The following is a 15,887-nucleotide window of genomic DNA, read 5'->3' as shown; positions in this document are numbered from 1 at the left end:
CTCATTGTTGAATGGAAGCTTAAATGCTATTGGAATGAAGAAGAAATCTTCCTTTGGATTTCTTCCAGGTCTTCCAGATTTCCCTGTGTTTGAACAGTCTGTGTGTGTTCTGCAAACCTGAATACGTTACTAGACAGTATAAATACTGTCTTAAGCCAGGGAATGGCAGGGAAGAAGAGGAAGCATGAAAACTCAGATGAATTTGTCTACTTGTCAAATCACCTTTAACCACTTTATCTTTAAACTGTGTTCAGGACTGCCATGTGCTCACCTTCAGTAGTTCAGGCTCTGTCTCGGATCACTTGGTATTGCATCCCCAGTTGGCGACAGGAAACTTCATCATCAAAGCCGTGTGGTTGCCTGGCTCACAGACTGAGTTAGCAATCGTCACTGCAGATTTTGTAAAGGTACAGTTATAGCTCTATGACGATGTTGTCCACTTTTCTGACCTTGTTACAGAATTTGTGTGTTTCTTTCCCACTCATTTTTTGAGGAAGAGTAGAAGATATTTCATTCATATTTGTATGCCTAGTGTCTAACACTTAGTAGGAACTTGCTGAATGGAGAGTGAATGCCCATTATCAACTGCAGCTGTTAGAATTCTCCAGAATCCTTGGGGGATGGGACTGAATTATATTACCCTTTATTTAGGATTTCCTTCCATTTTACAGATTTACGACCTGTCTGTTGATGCCTTGAGTCCAACCTTCTACTTTCTCTTGCCAAGCTCAAAGATAAGAGATGTTACCTTTCTGTTCAATGAGGAGGGAAAGAACATCATTGTCATAATGTCTTCAGCTGGGTACATCTATACTCAGCTTATGGAGGAGGCCAGCAGTGCCCAGCAGGGACCCTTCTATGTCACTAACGTCCTGGAAGTCAATCATGAGGACTTGAAGGTTAGTGCAGGTGTTGCCATTTCCTTTTTTTCCAGGTTTAATTAGTTTAGTAACTCCTCTGTTTTTGTTCCATTTTCTTTCTTTTTTCAGTTTGTGCTTCTAATGTTTTAACCTAACAGCAGAAGCTCTTGTCCTTCATGACTAAACTGATTCAACTTGAAATTCCTTTATTCTGAGAACATTTTTGAAGTTTCCCCATGGGAATCTCATGCTTGGAGTGTGAGAGTACCTGAGCATGATTTAAAACTCATAGCCAGCATACCCAGGAGGCTGGTAGCCAGGACAACAAGTTGATGCACATGTGTATCTTGCCCCACTAGGACAGTAACAGCCAGGTGGCAGGTGGAGGTGTTTCTGTGTACTACTCCCACGTGTTGCAGATGCTGTTCTTCAGTTATTGTCAGGGCAAATCGTTTGCTGCCACCATCAGTAGGACAACTCTGGAGGTATTGCAGCTCTTCCCCATCAACATCAAAAGGTAGGAATTGAATGTCCACCTTCCTATACCCTGATTCAACAGGGGCTATTCACTCCTCTCCCAAGTATTGGTCTCCATCTGAAGAGGTGTAAGAAACTTATTTTTCTCCAGCAATCCTCCTTTCTTGCTAGATAGCCTTAAAATCTAGCGGCATTCAAGTTTGGCAGGTTCATCCTCCACCATGGAGATTTAAGAAGTAGTTGGCAGTGGTAGGGGGGCAGGTTCCTGTTATGAAGAAGGGAGAAAGCTCTATAGTTAATTCAGCACATGTGATTGTAATAATTACCAAATTTTGATTAGGGGACAGAAGGTACTCATCCTGCCATTATGTCCTTTACATTTCCTTCTTGTGGGAAACTTACTGTATCAGGAAGTAGAACATGTTATCAGTACTGGAGGCATGGCTAGAACTAGGGGAGGCAGAGACTTTCATCCAATTTCCAGATGAGAGGTATGTGTGTGGTAGTGGGTCTTATTTAGGGAGAAGGAACAAGAGATTTAGTATCTCTTTTAGTACTATCTGTTACTCAAGAGCCATTATGGCAGTCTCTCAGGCCTCTCTTTTGGGAATTACCTGGTTTGGGATGAAATAAAATGGACATGAATTCAGACATAACTTGACATGCTTAGAGATTCTTATAGGATGCTGGTCATCAGCCTTAGGCAGCTCCATGGCTCTATGAGTTGAAAGCCTCTGGGCACTTAGTGTCACTTGTTCCTTCAGACCGTGATAGCTTAGCAGTTTAGATTTTAAATGAGGACCCTTCCTGGGAGTCCACATTAGAATGTATGAGTGTTTCCCAGGGTTTGGAACAAAACTGACCCATAGATGATCTGAATCCTTGGTCAAGGGTATTATTCTGGAGTCAGCTAGTTGGAGGGTGGCTTTAGGTCAATGGTGATTGACACCCTAACTGTGGGAGTTTTATTGTCTGCAGTTCCAATGGTGGCAGTAAGACTTCTCCTGCCCTTTGCCAGTGGTCCGAGGTGATGAATCACCCTGGCTTGGTGTGTTGCGTCCAGCAAACTACAGGTGTGCCACTGGTAGTTATGGTGAAACCAGACACTTTCCTTATCCAAGAGATTAAGACTCTTCCTGCTAAAGCAAAGGTCAGTGCCCGAATGGCCCATTTATTTATGAAACTTTTCTGTCTCTTTTCAACGGAGGCCTTTAAAAAGGTTTTGCAATCCATTCCCCCTAGACGCCTTTTCTTTGCTACCCTTCTGCAACCCTACCTGACTATGGAACCAGTAGCCTTTCTGGATCTTTCTCTCTGGGTTCTAAGCTCTAGGTGTAGGAACTGACCTTCCTTTGTCTCTTCCACACAGATCCAAGACATGGTTGCCATTAGGCACACAGCCTGCAATGAGCAGCAGCGCACAACCATGATCTTGCTGTGTGAGGACGGCAGCCTTCGCATTTACATGGCCAATGTGGAGAATACCTCCTACTGGCTCCAGCCATCCCTGCAGCCCAGCAGTGTTATCAGCATCATGAAGCCTGTTCGAAAGCGCAAAACAGCTACCATCAGTAAGGCCCCTTCGTGGGGAATGGGTACACAGTCTTATAGGCAGTGACAGAGTAGACCACCATAAAGATTTGAGAAGAAACGTTGACTGTCCTGCTTGAACATTTGTTCGAAAAAAGAGATAAATTTTAGATAGTTTCCTGAAAGGAAGGATTCTAGATGACAAGCACATGTTGGCTGTCTATCTGCTGCAAGTCAGCAGTTCTTTGGTGCCCCATAAAGAATGATGTATGCATCACTTTGGTGCCCTTGCTTGAGGGGTTTTCTTTCTGGGTTTGGAAAAATGACTTGCTCGTAGGATTGAACTGATTAAATAATAGATGACTTCATTTGTTTAATTTACCACTGAGTAGTGAAGAAAACCTATCACAGTCTCTGAGCTGATGATTTTGCTGACTGAAAGAGGACTGTTCAAGGGAGAGAAACCTTGAGTTTAGGAGTGAGAGACCCTGGCTGAGCAAGGAGCATTGCAGCTATCATCACATTACATTTTTCTAGAGTCTGTTTGAGATGATGGTGTAGCACATCCTCCTGTACAGAAATAGTTTGAAACTAATGCTTGCTTGCCATATACCCACCATCAGTACGAGACTTCTTTTTTTTTTTTTTTTTTTGGATACCAGGAATTGAATCCAGGGGTGCTTAACTACTGAGCCATATCCCTAGGCCTTTTTATATTTTATTTTGAGAAAGGGTCTCACTAAGTTGCTTAGGGCCTCACTTAGTGGCTGAGGCTGCCTTTGAACTTGTGATCCTCCTGTGTCAGCTGCCCAAGACACTGGGATTATCCATGCATTACTAGTATGAGATTTCTTGGCATTGCTAGGTCAAGTGGTTAGGGATAGTAACTACTAGAGAGCTGGTAGGAATCACGTATGCATCATGCTGATGCAAATCCTGTGAGTTTGCTTAGAAAGATGAGAGGGAGCTTGTGACCTCAGTTTGGGAAGAGTCCTTAGCTGTGCAGTGGGAGTGGAGGTGGCCAGAGACCACCCATACCAGTGCTCTCTGGCAATCTGGTACTGTTCTCCACAGCAACCCGCACCTCTAGCCAGGTGACTTTCCCCATTGACTTCTTTGAACACAACCAGCAGCTGACAGATGTGGAATTTGGTGGTAATGATCTCCTACAAGTCTACAATGCACAACAAATAAAGCACCGGCTGAACTCCACTGGCATGTATGTGGCCAACACCAAGGTGAGGACTTTGATGGACTGGGTTTAAGCCTTGGATAGAAGGACTGGTCAACAGTATGGTTCAAGAACATTTTCCTTTTAGAAATTTGAGCTCATAATCACTGACTCTCATTTGTGGCTAAATGATCCTGGGATGAATGAACACTTTCACTCACACGCGGAAGGACTCCGATCCTGTAAGGCTAGGTTTCCACCATTTGGGGTCACTGTGCAAGAAGGCAGCAGAGTGTTGTTAAATGCTGGGGAGAAGGAAGTCAGACATGAAAAAGTCCTTTCCCTGCCTGTTTTTGCATCCTTGGAAGCAAGACAGTCATCACTGAGGAGTTAAAAGAATAAAAGTCTTATGTGGGTGCACACATTAAGACTACATCAGAGCAACTGAATTTAATTTAAGAACTTCTCTTAGTTTTCTGATTCCAGTCTTTTCTCCCTTCAGCCTGGTGGCTTCACTATCGAGATTAGTAACAACAACAGCACCATGGTGATGACAGGCATGCGCATCCAGATCGGGACTCAGGCCATCGAACGGGCCCCATCGTACATTGAGATCTTTGGCAGAACTATGCAGCTTAATCTGAGTCGCTCACGCTGGTTTGATTTCCCCTTCACCAGAGAAGAAGCCCTGCAAGCTGATAAGAAGCTAAACCTCTTTAGTGAGTCGCCAACCCTGGGTGCAGACTTCTACCCTTTCATTATGAGTGCTGGATTAGAGGCCACCAGTCTGTGGTCCATCAGTGTTCTGAGCTCTCCCAGCTTTGCTGATTTCTCTGTGGTCTGTGCTGTTAGAAATCTTTACTTGAGATATAAACAAAAGGCAGGTGCCAGGGAAAGGGCATACTTGAAAATAGAGGGATAAAGATAGGGTAAACTCAGTTACATGTTGATTTCTGTGGGGTGACTTAACCTCACTGATGGGGCTGCACCTATGTCTAGGCAGAGGGGAGGCAGGACTGGCATGTGGGATTGCAGGGCCTTCTCCAGATGAGGCCTCAAGTCACATGTCTCTGTGAGGTGTTTAGCAAGGCCTTCTTGTGCCATCGAAGACTTAAAAAAGTTCCAGGTACAAATCTCTAAGCTTTTCTTAAGACTGGCATCTTTTCTGTCATTTACTGGCCACCCATCTGATGTCCTTTGTCCTAGAAATAGTTGTTTTTAATGTGAGTGGTGATGACCTGTACTTTGAACAGTAAAGTGTTTGGAGACTGCTGGGGATGGGACAGCACAAGAGGGTCCTTATGTTGATGTTTGGGGACGCTTTGGAAACTTCATAGACTTTTGTTCCATGGAACTGTTTCTTCATGTATTTACCATCTAAGGTACCATTAGTGTCTCAGGAGATAAAATTCCTCTATGTTTATAAAAATTGATGTGATTTGTGCCTTTGCCCAGCCTGGTCTGGCCTTTGCTTTTGAAGAGGTGCTCATGGCTCTTCAGAGGATGCGCTTCCACAGGCTTCTCTTGCTCATTGCAGTCGGTGCCTCGGTGGATCCAGCAGGTGTCACCATGATAGATGCTGTAAAAGTTTACGGCAAGACGAAGGAACAGTTTGGCTGGCCTGATGAACCCCCGGAAGAGTTCCCTTCTGCTTCCGTCAGCAACATCTGCCCTTCCAACCTGAACCAGAGCAATGGCACTGGCGACAGCGACTCAGCCGCCCCTACCACGACCAGTGGCACTGTCTTGGAGAGGTACCAGCACTGGCGGGGGTTGGTTTCAGTTCTCACCATTTTCCACTTGCTGCAGAACCTCACTGTGTCTTGAGAGTCTGCCTCTGCACCTGTCCCAAGTCTAGCCTGTGATTTTCTAGTTTTCACATACCACCCCCCACATTCAGTGTCTCCTTACTGTGCAGCTGAAGCCTGAAAAGTGGGTGCAGAGTCATTTGATGCCACAGTCTCTGCTAAGGCAGATGTTTTATCCTTTCTCTTAATTCTTAGTACATTTTGGAGCAGCCAGAGGCCACAGACTGGAAGGTACTTAAGTCCGTTTTCTAGAATAGGATCCAGACTTGCTAAGATGCTAGGGAAACATCTTCCCTTCCATGCCGGTTTCATCATCTTCTCATCTTCCTGGGCACTAGCTATTTACTTTGGTAATGACATTGCCAGCAAGAGAGGCTGCTGCTGCGCCCTGTAGCAGAGTCTCCTTAGGTCTCCCTATGGTGGCATTCTCAAGCATTGTGCTTGGCTTCTGTGTGCTGGGGAGCTGCTGGTTTGCCATGGTAGATGAAATAATTCACGATGTAAGATTGTGAGTTCTTACATTGTAAGCTGTAAGAATAGCCTTGCTTGAAGTCAGTGCCTCCCACCAGCAACCACCTCCTTCTTTCTCTTTCTTTTCCCCCACCCTATTCATATATGGTTTGCATAGGATGTGTTTCCAGGATTCTCTGAGCTTCACATTTTTTTCCTTTTTTTTCTTTGCCTCTCCCCCAAGTTCTGAAACTGAGTCCCTAACCAAGCTGGACCGGTTAGTATGCCCTCTTTCTTTTCTCTGCACGAGTGACTGTGTGTCAGAGAGCAGTGTATGTGATGGTGTGGCTTTGCATTGATTCTGCTTCTGTGAAGAGTCCTCCTGCTTCTTTCTGTTCTGATCATTGCATGGCTGCAGCGCTCTCCATGTGTAAAAATGGAGCATACCCAGGATCGTGAGTGCACCTTGGTGTTGGCCATGTCAGACTCTTTTAGCTCTCTCCCTTACCCCAGTCCTCTCTACTCCTCTGCAGTAGATGAGAAAGGGTGGGAGCGGAGGGGCAAGCAGAAAGCCCTGTCAGCTCACGAGCCATAGAGGGCTCATTCCAGCCACATTTGTTCTGTACCTCAGGTCCTCTTCCCTAATACTTCATTGCCTTCCTTTACCCTCATGCCTTTTCTCCCCAGCTACCCTCTCAATACTTATCCTTCTCTGTCCAGAGCTTCAGCTGTCAGGATGTTAGTCTTTTCACTGTGCTATGTTAAATTCAAAGGAGTAAGCCCTGGGAACATGTTATTTGGTACCTTTAATAGTTGGGCTTCCTGTTCCTTCCCTAAGGGAGAATTGTCAGTTTTTGAGAGATGCTTTGCACTGCCCTTTGAATATTGGCTAGTGGCATGCACCTAAAAATAGCTTGTTTACTCTGCCGTACCTTGGGACTCAGGAAATGCTCTTGTGCATTTTCTTGGAAGTGTAAGAAAAATCTAACCTTCCTAATGTAGGAAGATGGCTTTAACCTTTCCCTTTGTGTCTCCCTTGCCCACTGATCTCTGGGCACCTGAGCTTCGGGTCCCATTGCATCAAGACTGCTAAGCCCATCTCAGTGATCCTTGCCACAGGCAGCAGAAGGAAGCACATTTATCCTCTTTGAGCAAGAAAAACCCTGTCTTTGAGTTACGGATTATGAACATGGCCTCAGGTTGATCTCCGAGCAGGAGCTGGGTTTCTTCTGGCCTGTAACACAGGCAACGATATGCATGGTGCCTGTGGCAGGTCTTATTGTGCTTTGATTTTGTATTTGGCATTCATTAGCTGTCCCCAAGGTCCTCACGACCATAGTTTGCCTAGGCTAAAGCACGAGGCGGAGAGAACAGTTGTTGTACTCAAGCCAGGTTTTCTGTCTCCCCAGGCTGGTTGTGAGTTCTTTAGAAGCCCTGGAAAGCTGCTTTGCTGTTGGCCCAATCATCGAGAAGGCAAGTTACTTCTTCAAAGCACTTGGGAGCTTTCTGAAGAGGCAGGAAGTCATTGGAGTTGTCTGAGGCCCAAGGCCTCACAGTTAAACAACACTTATAGCCTAATCTTGATTTGCCAAGAAGATCCAGAGAAGTCTTCAGCTTTGGGCCTCACGTCCTGCTTTTGGGAGCCGGGTAGTGAGCCATGTCAGAGAGTAGGATATGTGGTGTGAGCTTGGATCCTAGTCCTTCACCTGTGTTATATGAGAATTATGATTTCTAAAACCAGTTTTCTTTTTTTGGTCTTTTCAATCTATGACATATGACCTCACTCTGGTGGCCTCAAAGGCAGGATGGGAGGGCAGACTAGAGGGTTCATTGTACAGTGCATTGTGGGGTTAGTGATAACTGCTGTCTTTCACATCAGGAGAGAAACAAGAATGCAGCTCAGGAGCTGGCCACTTTGCTGCTGTCCCTGCCAGCACCTGCCAGTGTCCAGCAACAGTCCAAGAGCCTTCTGGCCAGCCTCCATACCAGCCGCTCGGCCTATCACAGCCACAAGGTAATCGTTCCCTTTCAGGGAGGCTTCTGTAGAATTGGAAGTTGTGGCCCCGACAGGGAACTGAGTAAGTTGGTTTTGTGTATGTGAAGTGAGGGCACAGCTGTGTAAGCTGTGGAGAGGCTTGATAGCAGTGAGATTAGACCTGAGTCTAGAGTTTTCTTCTGGGAAATGCATGAACACCACTCAAAGCTGAGGGTCAGCGACCAGTGGGCCACTGGTTTGTGTTTTTTTTTTTTTATTCCTCTAGTAGGATCAGCAAGGCTTAAGAAAGAGAAAGACACTAGGGGTGGCAGCTTCTCCCCAGAACAGTGAGGGGAGGAGAGTCACTCAGTGGATAGAGCTGCCGGTGTTTTCACTCCACCCCTGGCTGTAGAATAATGTGAAAGGCATCCTGTTCCCTGGAGCAGTGTTGACTTATTAGTGGTTGGAGAGCATCTGAAGGGCCTCCCCCATAAAAATCAGTAGATGCTAAAGGAGGTGAGTTGGGCCAGTTTCCTTATTTGGACGAGATGACAGTTTAGAAGCCACTAGCCCAGAAGCCTTGGTTAGCTTTCATGTCTCTTGCCCATAAAATTGAGAAATGTGAGTTTAACTTGTGACCCTCCCCAAGGAAAGGCGGTTTTGGAAACATCACCCTTAGGCACTAGGAACTTGCTGAGAAACTGCTCTTCTGCTAGAGGGAGATCTGGGCTGCTGCAGTACCGGAGACTTGATTGGACTCTAATTTTCCTATCATGCTTTGATACTGATTGCATGACTTTTGACTTGTTAAAGACTTTAATGTTTAGTGCTAGGATGTAGCTCAGTGGCAAAGCGTCTGCCTTGCATTCGCAGAGCCCTGGGTTCGACCCCCAGTTCAAAAAAAGAAAAAAAAAAAAAGACTTTAATGTTTTATGTGTTTTAAGTCCAACATATTGGGCTGCTTTGAAGGTTTGTTCTGGGTGGTTGGTGGGAATTGATCTGTTCTCCTGAGAGGAGGTAGCAGTCCTGATGATTGCCACTCCCCTCTATTTTTTGTTTTTAGTGTTCAGCCTTTGCTTATGGTTGATTCTCTGTGATGCTGTGTTGTATAGGATCAGGCCTTGTTGAGCAAAGCTGTGCAGTGTCTCAATGCATCCAGCAGAGAAGGCAAGGATCTGGACCCTGAGGTGTTCCAGAGGCTGGTGATCACAGCTCGTTCCATCGCCATCATGCGACCTAATAACCTTGTCCACTTCACGGAGTCAAAGCTGCCCCAGATGGAAACAGGTGAACTTGGCCTACGTGGCTGTGGTCCTGAAATCTGCTTACACTTCTCTACGCTCTCTCCTCCTCTTTCTATTCTCACTGGCCTTTCAACTGAGCTCAGGCTCTGTGATAAGGATTTTGCTGCCTGTTCTATATCTTGTGAATGTTAGGATGTCCCATTTTAACTGCGTGCCCTTTCCAGTGCTCATCTTGAGTTTTATTTGATTATACTTGAGTTTATTTAGTGTTCTGAACATCAGGTATAATTTGTCTCTGGAGTTAACATTGTTACGGTCTTTAGGGTAAAGCTAAACTTGGTCGGTCCTGCTCATATTGAGGTTATGGGTTGTATCTTGTACTTTCATATTGTCTTTTTGCCAGTACTTTATTAATATGTTCAGTGGCCTTACTCAGTGCTGCATTCTGTTTCTTCATCTCTTCTTACATTGACTGGGTACCAAACCTGTTTTGCCATTTTCAAATAGAATTAATTGATGCCTTTACATTTTTTTATTATTTATACGTCCCCATGTGCTGTCATTGTCCTGCTTGTCCTCCCTCCTAACACTACAATCCTAGAAACATTCTCAGATGTTCCCCTAGATTTTAGAAGTTGAACAGTTGGAATGGACATCTTTTAATCTGCTGTAAAGATCCTGAATGCTCCCCTTTCTACTTAATTCTAACATTCAATGTTTTCTGTGATATTCCTTTCCCAGACTGTTTTTTTCCTAGATGTGCCTGCTGGAATCTAGGGATAGTTGGCATATTGATTGGGGCCCCACTTGAAACTCCCTCCGCAGGCAAGCTTCCTTGACCTGAGTTAACCTTAAAACAAATTAAATTCCATCTTTGATTTGCCATCGTTAATAATCTTCTTTCTCCTGCGTAGAAGGAGTGGATGAGGGGAAGGAACTGCAGAAGCAGGTGGAAGGAGATTGCTGTAGTTTCATCACCCAGCTTGTGAACCACTTCTGGAAACTCCATGCGTCCAAACCCAAGAATGCCTTCTTGGCACCTGCTTGCCTGCCAGGTATCATATTAAAAGGGACACTTGAAACTTGATACACAATGAAGTTGATATAAATTCTGTCTTTGAATAGCTATGACCCTTAGCCTTCATCATTCACTTCTTCCAGAATTAATAATTGGGAACTAGAAGTCTGTTAGATCAGTGTATTATTCCTGATACACGAACTAGCTTTGTGGCAGAGAGTAGGGTTTTCTTGTGCTGTATCTCTTCACGTGGGGTTGCACGTTTCTTGTAAAGAGATACTGTGTGTGTATGGTGTATGTATCTTCTATGGTATTTATTATTGTTTTTAAGAACATTTTTTAAAACTTGTTCAATGTTTATTCGAAAGTTAAAAATTAAGTATCAGTCTTGAATTATTTTATTTACAAGCTGCTACTGTGTCAGGTATCTTAACTTCTCATGCTACTGAAAGCTTAGGCGGAAGAGGAAGCAACAGAGAATAGTAGAACAACCTGGTATTCATCTGTTTGGAGATTACTTGGAAGCTAGACCAGCAGGCTTGTCAAGGTCATGTTCTATCATTGCCTGAGGTTTGGGGATTGTAGGGGGCATTTAGCATCTGCCTACCTCTTCACATTTCCCTGCCTTGTCTTTTGATAGCTGCAGAGTGGACAACTGCTCACTTCTATCATGCAGGATATCTGGAAAGGCTTTTGAGGACAGTTTGGGAGATTAGAAGACTATTAATAAGACAAATCACAAATGCTGCTGACAGTCCACATTCTGTGTGTGTGTTTTGTGGGTTTGTTCTGCTGTGTTGTGCTTGTTGTCTTTTGTTAGCTTGACCTTTATGTGGGAATAAGAATTTGTACTTTATCTTAAGCTCCCAAGTATCTAGAGGCTTTTCCACCAAGTTTTCAGATGACATTTTTCTTCCCTGTAGGCCTTACTCATATTGAAGCTACTGTCAATGCACTGGTAGACATTATCCATGGCTACTGTACTTGTGAGCTGGATTGTATCAACACTGCGTCCAAGATCTACATGCAGATGCTATTATGTCCTGTACGTACCATTCCTGAGAATGTCTGGGAAAAATTTTTTAATAGGCTTAAAGGAATTCATAGTTTCAAATATCAATAAAAGCTTTAAGATCTTACAGCATGGAAGAGTAAGGTTAGGAAAGGGAGTGAGTGGGCTTAGTCTTTCTTGTTCAGTGCTGAATCCTTAAGGACTAGTCTGGTATTTGCTATATAGTGCTAAGTATTACTTAAGCACATGAATGAATGTAGCACATTAAGATGTCTCTTTCTAGGAACCCTGTCACAGAAGCTACATGTTAGAGGTACTGTTTATAGCACAGAGCTAAGAGGAGCACTGAGGGCTTAAACATCTGAAGAAAAGCCAGTGTCTATATGTAAGGAGTCAAAAGTGACTTCAGGGGCAAATGACCTGCCAGACTGTCACCAGGAACTGAGAGACAGGAAGGCAGTGAATGGGTCTTCTGTATGCCAGGTTGGAAGTGCCAGTCAGCTTAACCTGCTGAATTTGGGTCAGCTGGGTGCCTGTGAGATAGGTCTTCACAACGCATGTGAGTGACGCGCTGAGAAAGTGTCGCAGCTGCTTTTGTGAACAAGCATGACAGTTTCCTTTTAAACTTCAGGATCCTGCTGTGAGCTTCTCCTGTAAACAAGCTCTAATTCGAGTCCTAAGGCCCAGGAACAAACGGAGACATGTGACTTTGCCCTCTTCCCCTCGAAGCAACACTCCAATGGGTAATGTGAGGTGTGGGTTTGGGCTTCTGTCTGGGTTGGGGGGTGGGGGAGAAGAGGTGCAGTCTTAGGAAGTGCTGCTCATGTTGACCAAGAGCCTTTGGTTTTTTTATGTCTTACCCTACTTTTTCATGAAGAATTTTAAGGTGACATATAAAAATGCGTATAGTTAAGTAGAATAAAAATAATGAAAGTCAAGACTATGTAAAAATAAAGGTAACAATGAAAACCAAGCAAAGGATATAGGACTCTTCATGACAGGGTCCCACGTGGTCGTTAGTGAATACCTTATACTTGGCTGGAGCTTCTCCGGAGTCCCAGCATAAGAACATTTGAAAAGATCATGGTGACCAAACACAAAATGAACTTAATTTCCCCAGGCACCAAAGCTCTTCATTAAGGCTCCATTTTGTTTTGCCTAAGGAACAGAATCCTCAGTGGCCATACCGATAATAAGTTTGTCAGATTTCACAGATTTCCCTCATAATACACTTGGCCTTGGTCAAGAGTTCACCATTTTACATTTTAATAAGAGCAATTCTATAGACTGTCTAATAGCATTATACTATATAACTCTTTGGTTACTTGATTTGATTTGAAAGTAAGTTTCAAATGAAAGTTAAATATATTTTTAAATTTTCCAGCAGCCACATAAGGAGTATAAAGAAATAAGGATAATTGATGTACTAAAAATTTGCTTGATCCAGTGTATCAAAAATATTATTTCAACATGTAGCCAATATAAAAAACCACTAGTGAAATGCTTTGTTTTCTGGCGGTATCTTTCAGGTCCAACGTGGATTTTATGCTAATGTCACATCTCCAGATGGACTAGCCAGAGCTCAGTAGCCACCCGTGGCTGTTGCCTACTGTATGGGACAGCCTGGGTCTAGAGGAGTGTAACTTTCAGACATTCTTCCCTGAGTAACATGTATCTTATCTAAGGTTTTGATGAGTTAGGTAGTGGTTTGCAGTCTTTTCTCTAGCAAGAACCTACACTGCCAACAGTTTGTGTTTCTTCAAGCTTCTTTTTTTTTTAAATTTTTAAATTTTTTTTTTTTTTTGGTGCTGGAGATTGAACTCAGGGCCTTGTGCATGCAAGGCAAGCGCTCTACCAACTGGGCTATATCCCCAGCCCAACAGTTTGTTTTTCTAATTAAGGACATATTTGCCTGTTTTAATAATCCATCAAACCTGGCTGTGCATGGTGGCCTGTAATCCCAGGGATTTGGAAGACTGAGGCAGGAGGATTAGAAGTTCAAGGCCGGCCTCGGCAATTTAACGAGGCCCTAAGCAACTTAGTGAGACACTGTCTCAAAAAATAAATAGAGCTAGGGATGTGGCTCAGTGGTTAAGTACCCCTGGGTTCAGTCCCCATTCCCCCCCCCCCCCCAAAATCCATTGAGTAGAGTCTCCTCTTCTGACCACCAGGAGTCTCACCTGGACTATTTCTTTTCTAGAAGGCTTTCCCACCTTCCCACGGAAGTGGGCTTACATAGGACCTATTATAGTTCCCTTAGTTCCCATTTGATAGTTTTACATTTTAATTCTAATTCTTCTCATGATTATGTAGTGTGAAAAGTCTTGGGGCTGGGGATGTGGCTCAAGCGGTAGCGCGCTCGCCTGGCATGCGTGCGGCCCGGGTTCGATCCTCAGCACCACATACAAACAAAGATGTTGTGTCCGCCGATAACTAAAAAATAAATATTAAAAAAAAAAAAGTCTTACTAACCTAGTTGTTTTGGAGATAAGTAAAGAATAAACTCTAAGCTTCCATGACAGATACACATCTCAATTGTATTATTTTTCATGTCTTGTCGAAGGCTTCCTGAGAATTGGTGGGAGTTTGTCAGACCTTAGATTTCTTTGCTTTAGGGAAATCCTTTTCAAATCCCTTTTCAGTCCTATTTCTTGGGGACAAGCTATCTGTGCTTAACTCCATCTTCCTAGATTCTGCTAGGTCCAAGAAACAAAAGAAAAAGGTTTCTGGGCATAGCACCCTGGGAGTTTTACCCTGGAAGCACAGGGTGCCATGTGCTGGCTTTTTGCTGTTCAACTTATACCACCACATGTTAAGGAGGAAAAAGCAAGCACCTTCAGGTGATTGGGGTTTCTTTGTCTCAGGAGACAAGGATGATGATGACGATGATGATGCAGATGAAAAAATGCAGTCATCAGGAATCCCGGATGGTGGGCACATCCGTCAGGAAAGCCAGGAGCAGAGTGAGGTGGATCACGGAGATTTTGAGATGGTGGTGAGTCTGGCAGCAGGAGAGGGGAAAAGGAGCTTCAGCTCCCCTCTAGCTCTTGTTCAATAGACTCCAAAATTTGCTGTTTGCTAAGGGACCCTGACAGAGTTTTCTCTCTGCAGTCTGAGTCGATGGTCCTGGAGACAGCTGAGAATGTCAACAATGGCAACCCCTCTCCCCTGGAGGCCCTGCTGGCAGGCGCAGAGGGCTTCCCTCCCATGCTGGACATCCCGCCTGACGCAGATGATGAGACCATGGTTGAACTAGCAATTGCCCTGAGCCTGCAGCAGGACCAGCAAGGTAGAAGGCAATACCAGGAATAGAGTGGCCTTTGCCTTGCACAGCAAAGAGGATTTGGCAGTTACTGATATCCAGCTGACTTAGCTTGTCCCCACTTTTGGGGAGAGGTTGATCTGGGTGAGAGCTGTTAAGGGATACAGGTGGAGAGTGAGAGGGATTGTGGTGAGAATTTCGGGCTGGGAGCCAATCTCTTTGTCTGCTGGTTTGGTCTTCTGGATTATTTCTCCTGAATCTCCTAGATTCCTCCAGCCTCTGTTCTGCCTGAGCTGAAGGAAGCATTCTACCACCTCTGTAACTGAATTTGGGGGGTGGACAGCAGTGGATATAGGCCAGAGAGGGTCATGTGCTGGCTTGTAGAGACTCCTGAGGGCAGCAGGTGGCCAAAGCAGCTGTGGACGGGGTTTGGAGGGGATGTCGTGCTCACTCTCCACTTGTTTCCCAGGCAGCAGCAGCAGTGCCCTGGGCCTTCAGAGCCTAGGACTGTCCGGCCAGGCACCCAGCTCTTCCTCTCTGGACGCAGGAACCCTCTCTGACACCACAGCATCAGGTAACTGTCCACAGCAAGGAGCACGGCACAGGGCCCCAGGACCCTTGGCCTTGTCTTAGTGCTGTGAGAGTGTAATGGGCAGCTGCTTTGACAGGCCATTCTGGACTTCCTGCTTCTGCCTGGCTTTAGGAATATGAGTGTGGAAGGCATAGTGCTGAACTTGGCAATGGTGCTCATGGCTCTGCTTTCTCACACTTCGCATGCTGCCTGGCTTGAGCTGATTCTTGAGGAGAGGTCCAGAGAGCAGCTGGTAGGCTGATTAGACTAGGGCTTGAGTTATATTGTTTAGTATTCTTTGTAGAGTTTTAACATGTTAAAAAATTTAAAAGGGAGACAAGATACTGTAAAGTTTTTACTGTTTAAGTTTTTACTCTTCCTTTGCAAAGAAAATTAAAGCTGCAAGTAGCTGGGTTGTGCTTCAGAATTGTGGGACTACGTGGCTGACCATTAGGCACCTATGAGCAGGAGAGGTAGGGTTTTTGTGGATAACCAAGATCCACAGGAAA

The 15,887-nt window shown here is 44.7% G+C and overlaps 1 protein-coding gene across 8 annotated transcripts in view; it reads left to right on the top strand.

Annotated features, from left to right (window-relative positions):
• The window catches only part of Ubr4 (ubiquitin protein ligase E3 component n-recognin 4), a 129,162-nt gene that overhangs the window by 50,901 nt on the left and 62,374 nt on the right, over window positions 1–15,887 (top strand). For 3 of the 8 annotated variants that reach the window (XM_077803682.1, XM_077803683.1, XM_077803681.1), the window contains exons 42-60: window positions 255–407; window positions 672–899; window positions 1,220–1,377; window positions 2,316–2,487; window positions 2,707–2,908; window positions 3,942–4,105; window positions 4,541–4,757; window positions 5,576–5,792; window positions 6,541–6,573; window positions 7,706–7,769; window positions 8,176–8,310; window positions 9,384–9,558; window positions 10,257–10,340; window positions 10,430–10,570; window positions 11,457–11,578; window positions 12,177–12,288; window positions 14,410–14,540; window positions 14,657–14,834; window positions 15,277–15,381. In XM_077803682.1, coding sequence (XP_077659808.1) covers window positions 255–407; window positions 672–899; window positions 1,220–1,377; window positions 2,316–2,487; window positions 2,707–2,908; window positions 3,942–4,105; window positions 4,541–4,757; window positions 5,576–5,792; window positions 6,541–6,573; window positions 7,706–7,769; window positions 8,176–8,310; window positions 9,384–9,558; window positions 10,257–10,340; window positions 10,430–10,570; window positions 11,457–11,578; window positions 12,177–12,288; window positions 14,410–14,540; window positions 14,657–14,834; window positions 15,277–15,381 — 2,791 coding nt within the window. The remainder of the gene's footprint in view (window positions 1–254; window positions 408–671; window positions 900–1,219; window positions 1,378–2,315; window positions 2,488–2,706; window positions 2,909–3,941; window positions 4,106–4,540; window positions 4,758–5,575; window positions 5,793–6,540; window positions 6,574–7,705; window positions 7,770–8,175; window positions 8,311–9,383; window positions 9,559–10,256; window positions 10,341–10,429; window positions 10,571–11,456; window positions 11,579–12,176; window positions 12,289–14,409; window positions 14,541–14,656; window positions 14,835–15,276; window positions 15,382–15,887) is intronic. The other 5 variants (XM_077803688.1, XM_077803687.1, XM_077803684.1 and 2 more) reach the window with 4 other exon arrangements.

The sequence above is a fragment of the Urocitellus parryii genome, chromosome 11 (genome assembly GCF_045843805.1).
Source record: "Urocitellus parryii isolate mUroPar1 chromosome 11, mUroPar1.hap1, whole genome shotgun sequence".
Taxonomy (NCBI): Eukaryota; Metazoa; Chordata; class Mammalia; order Rodentia; family Sciuridae; genus Urocitellus; species Urocitellus parryii.
The sequence above is the reverse complement of the archived record's forward strand: the minus strand, read 5'-3'. Positions and strand labels throughout refer to the sequence as shown.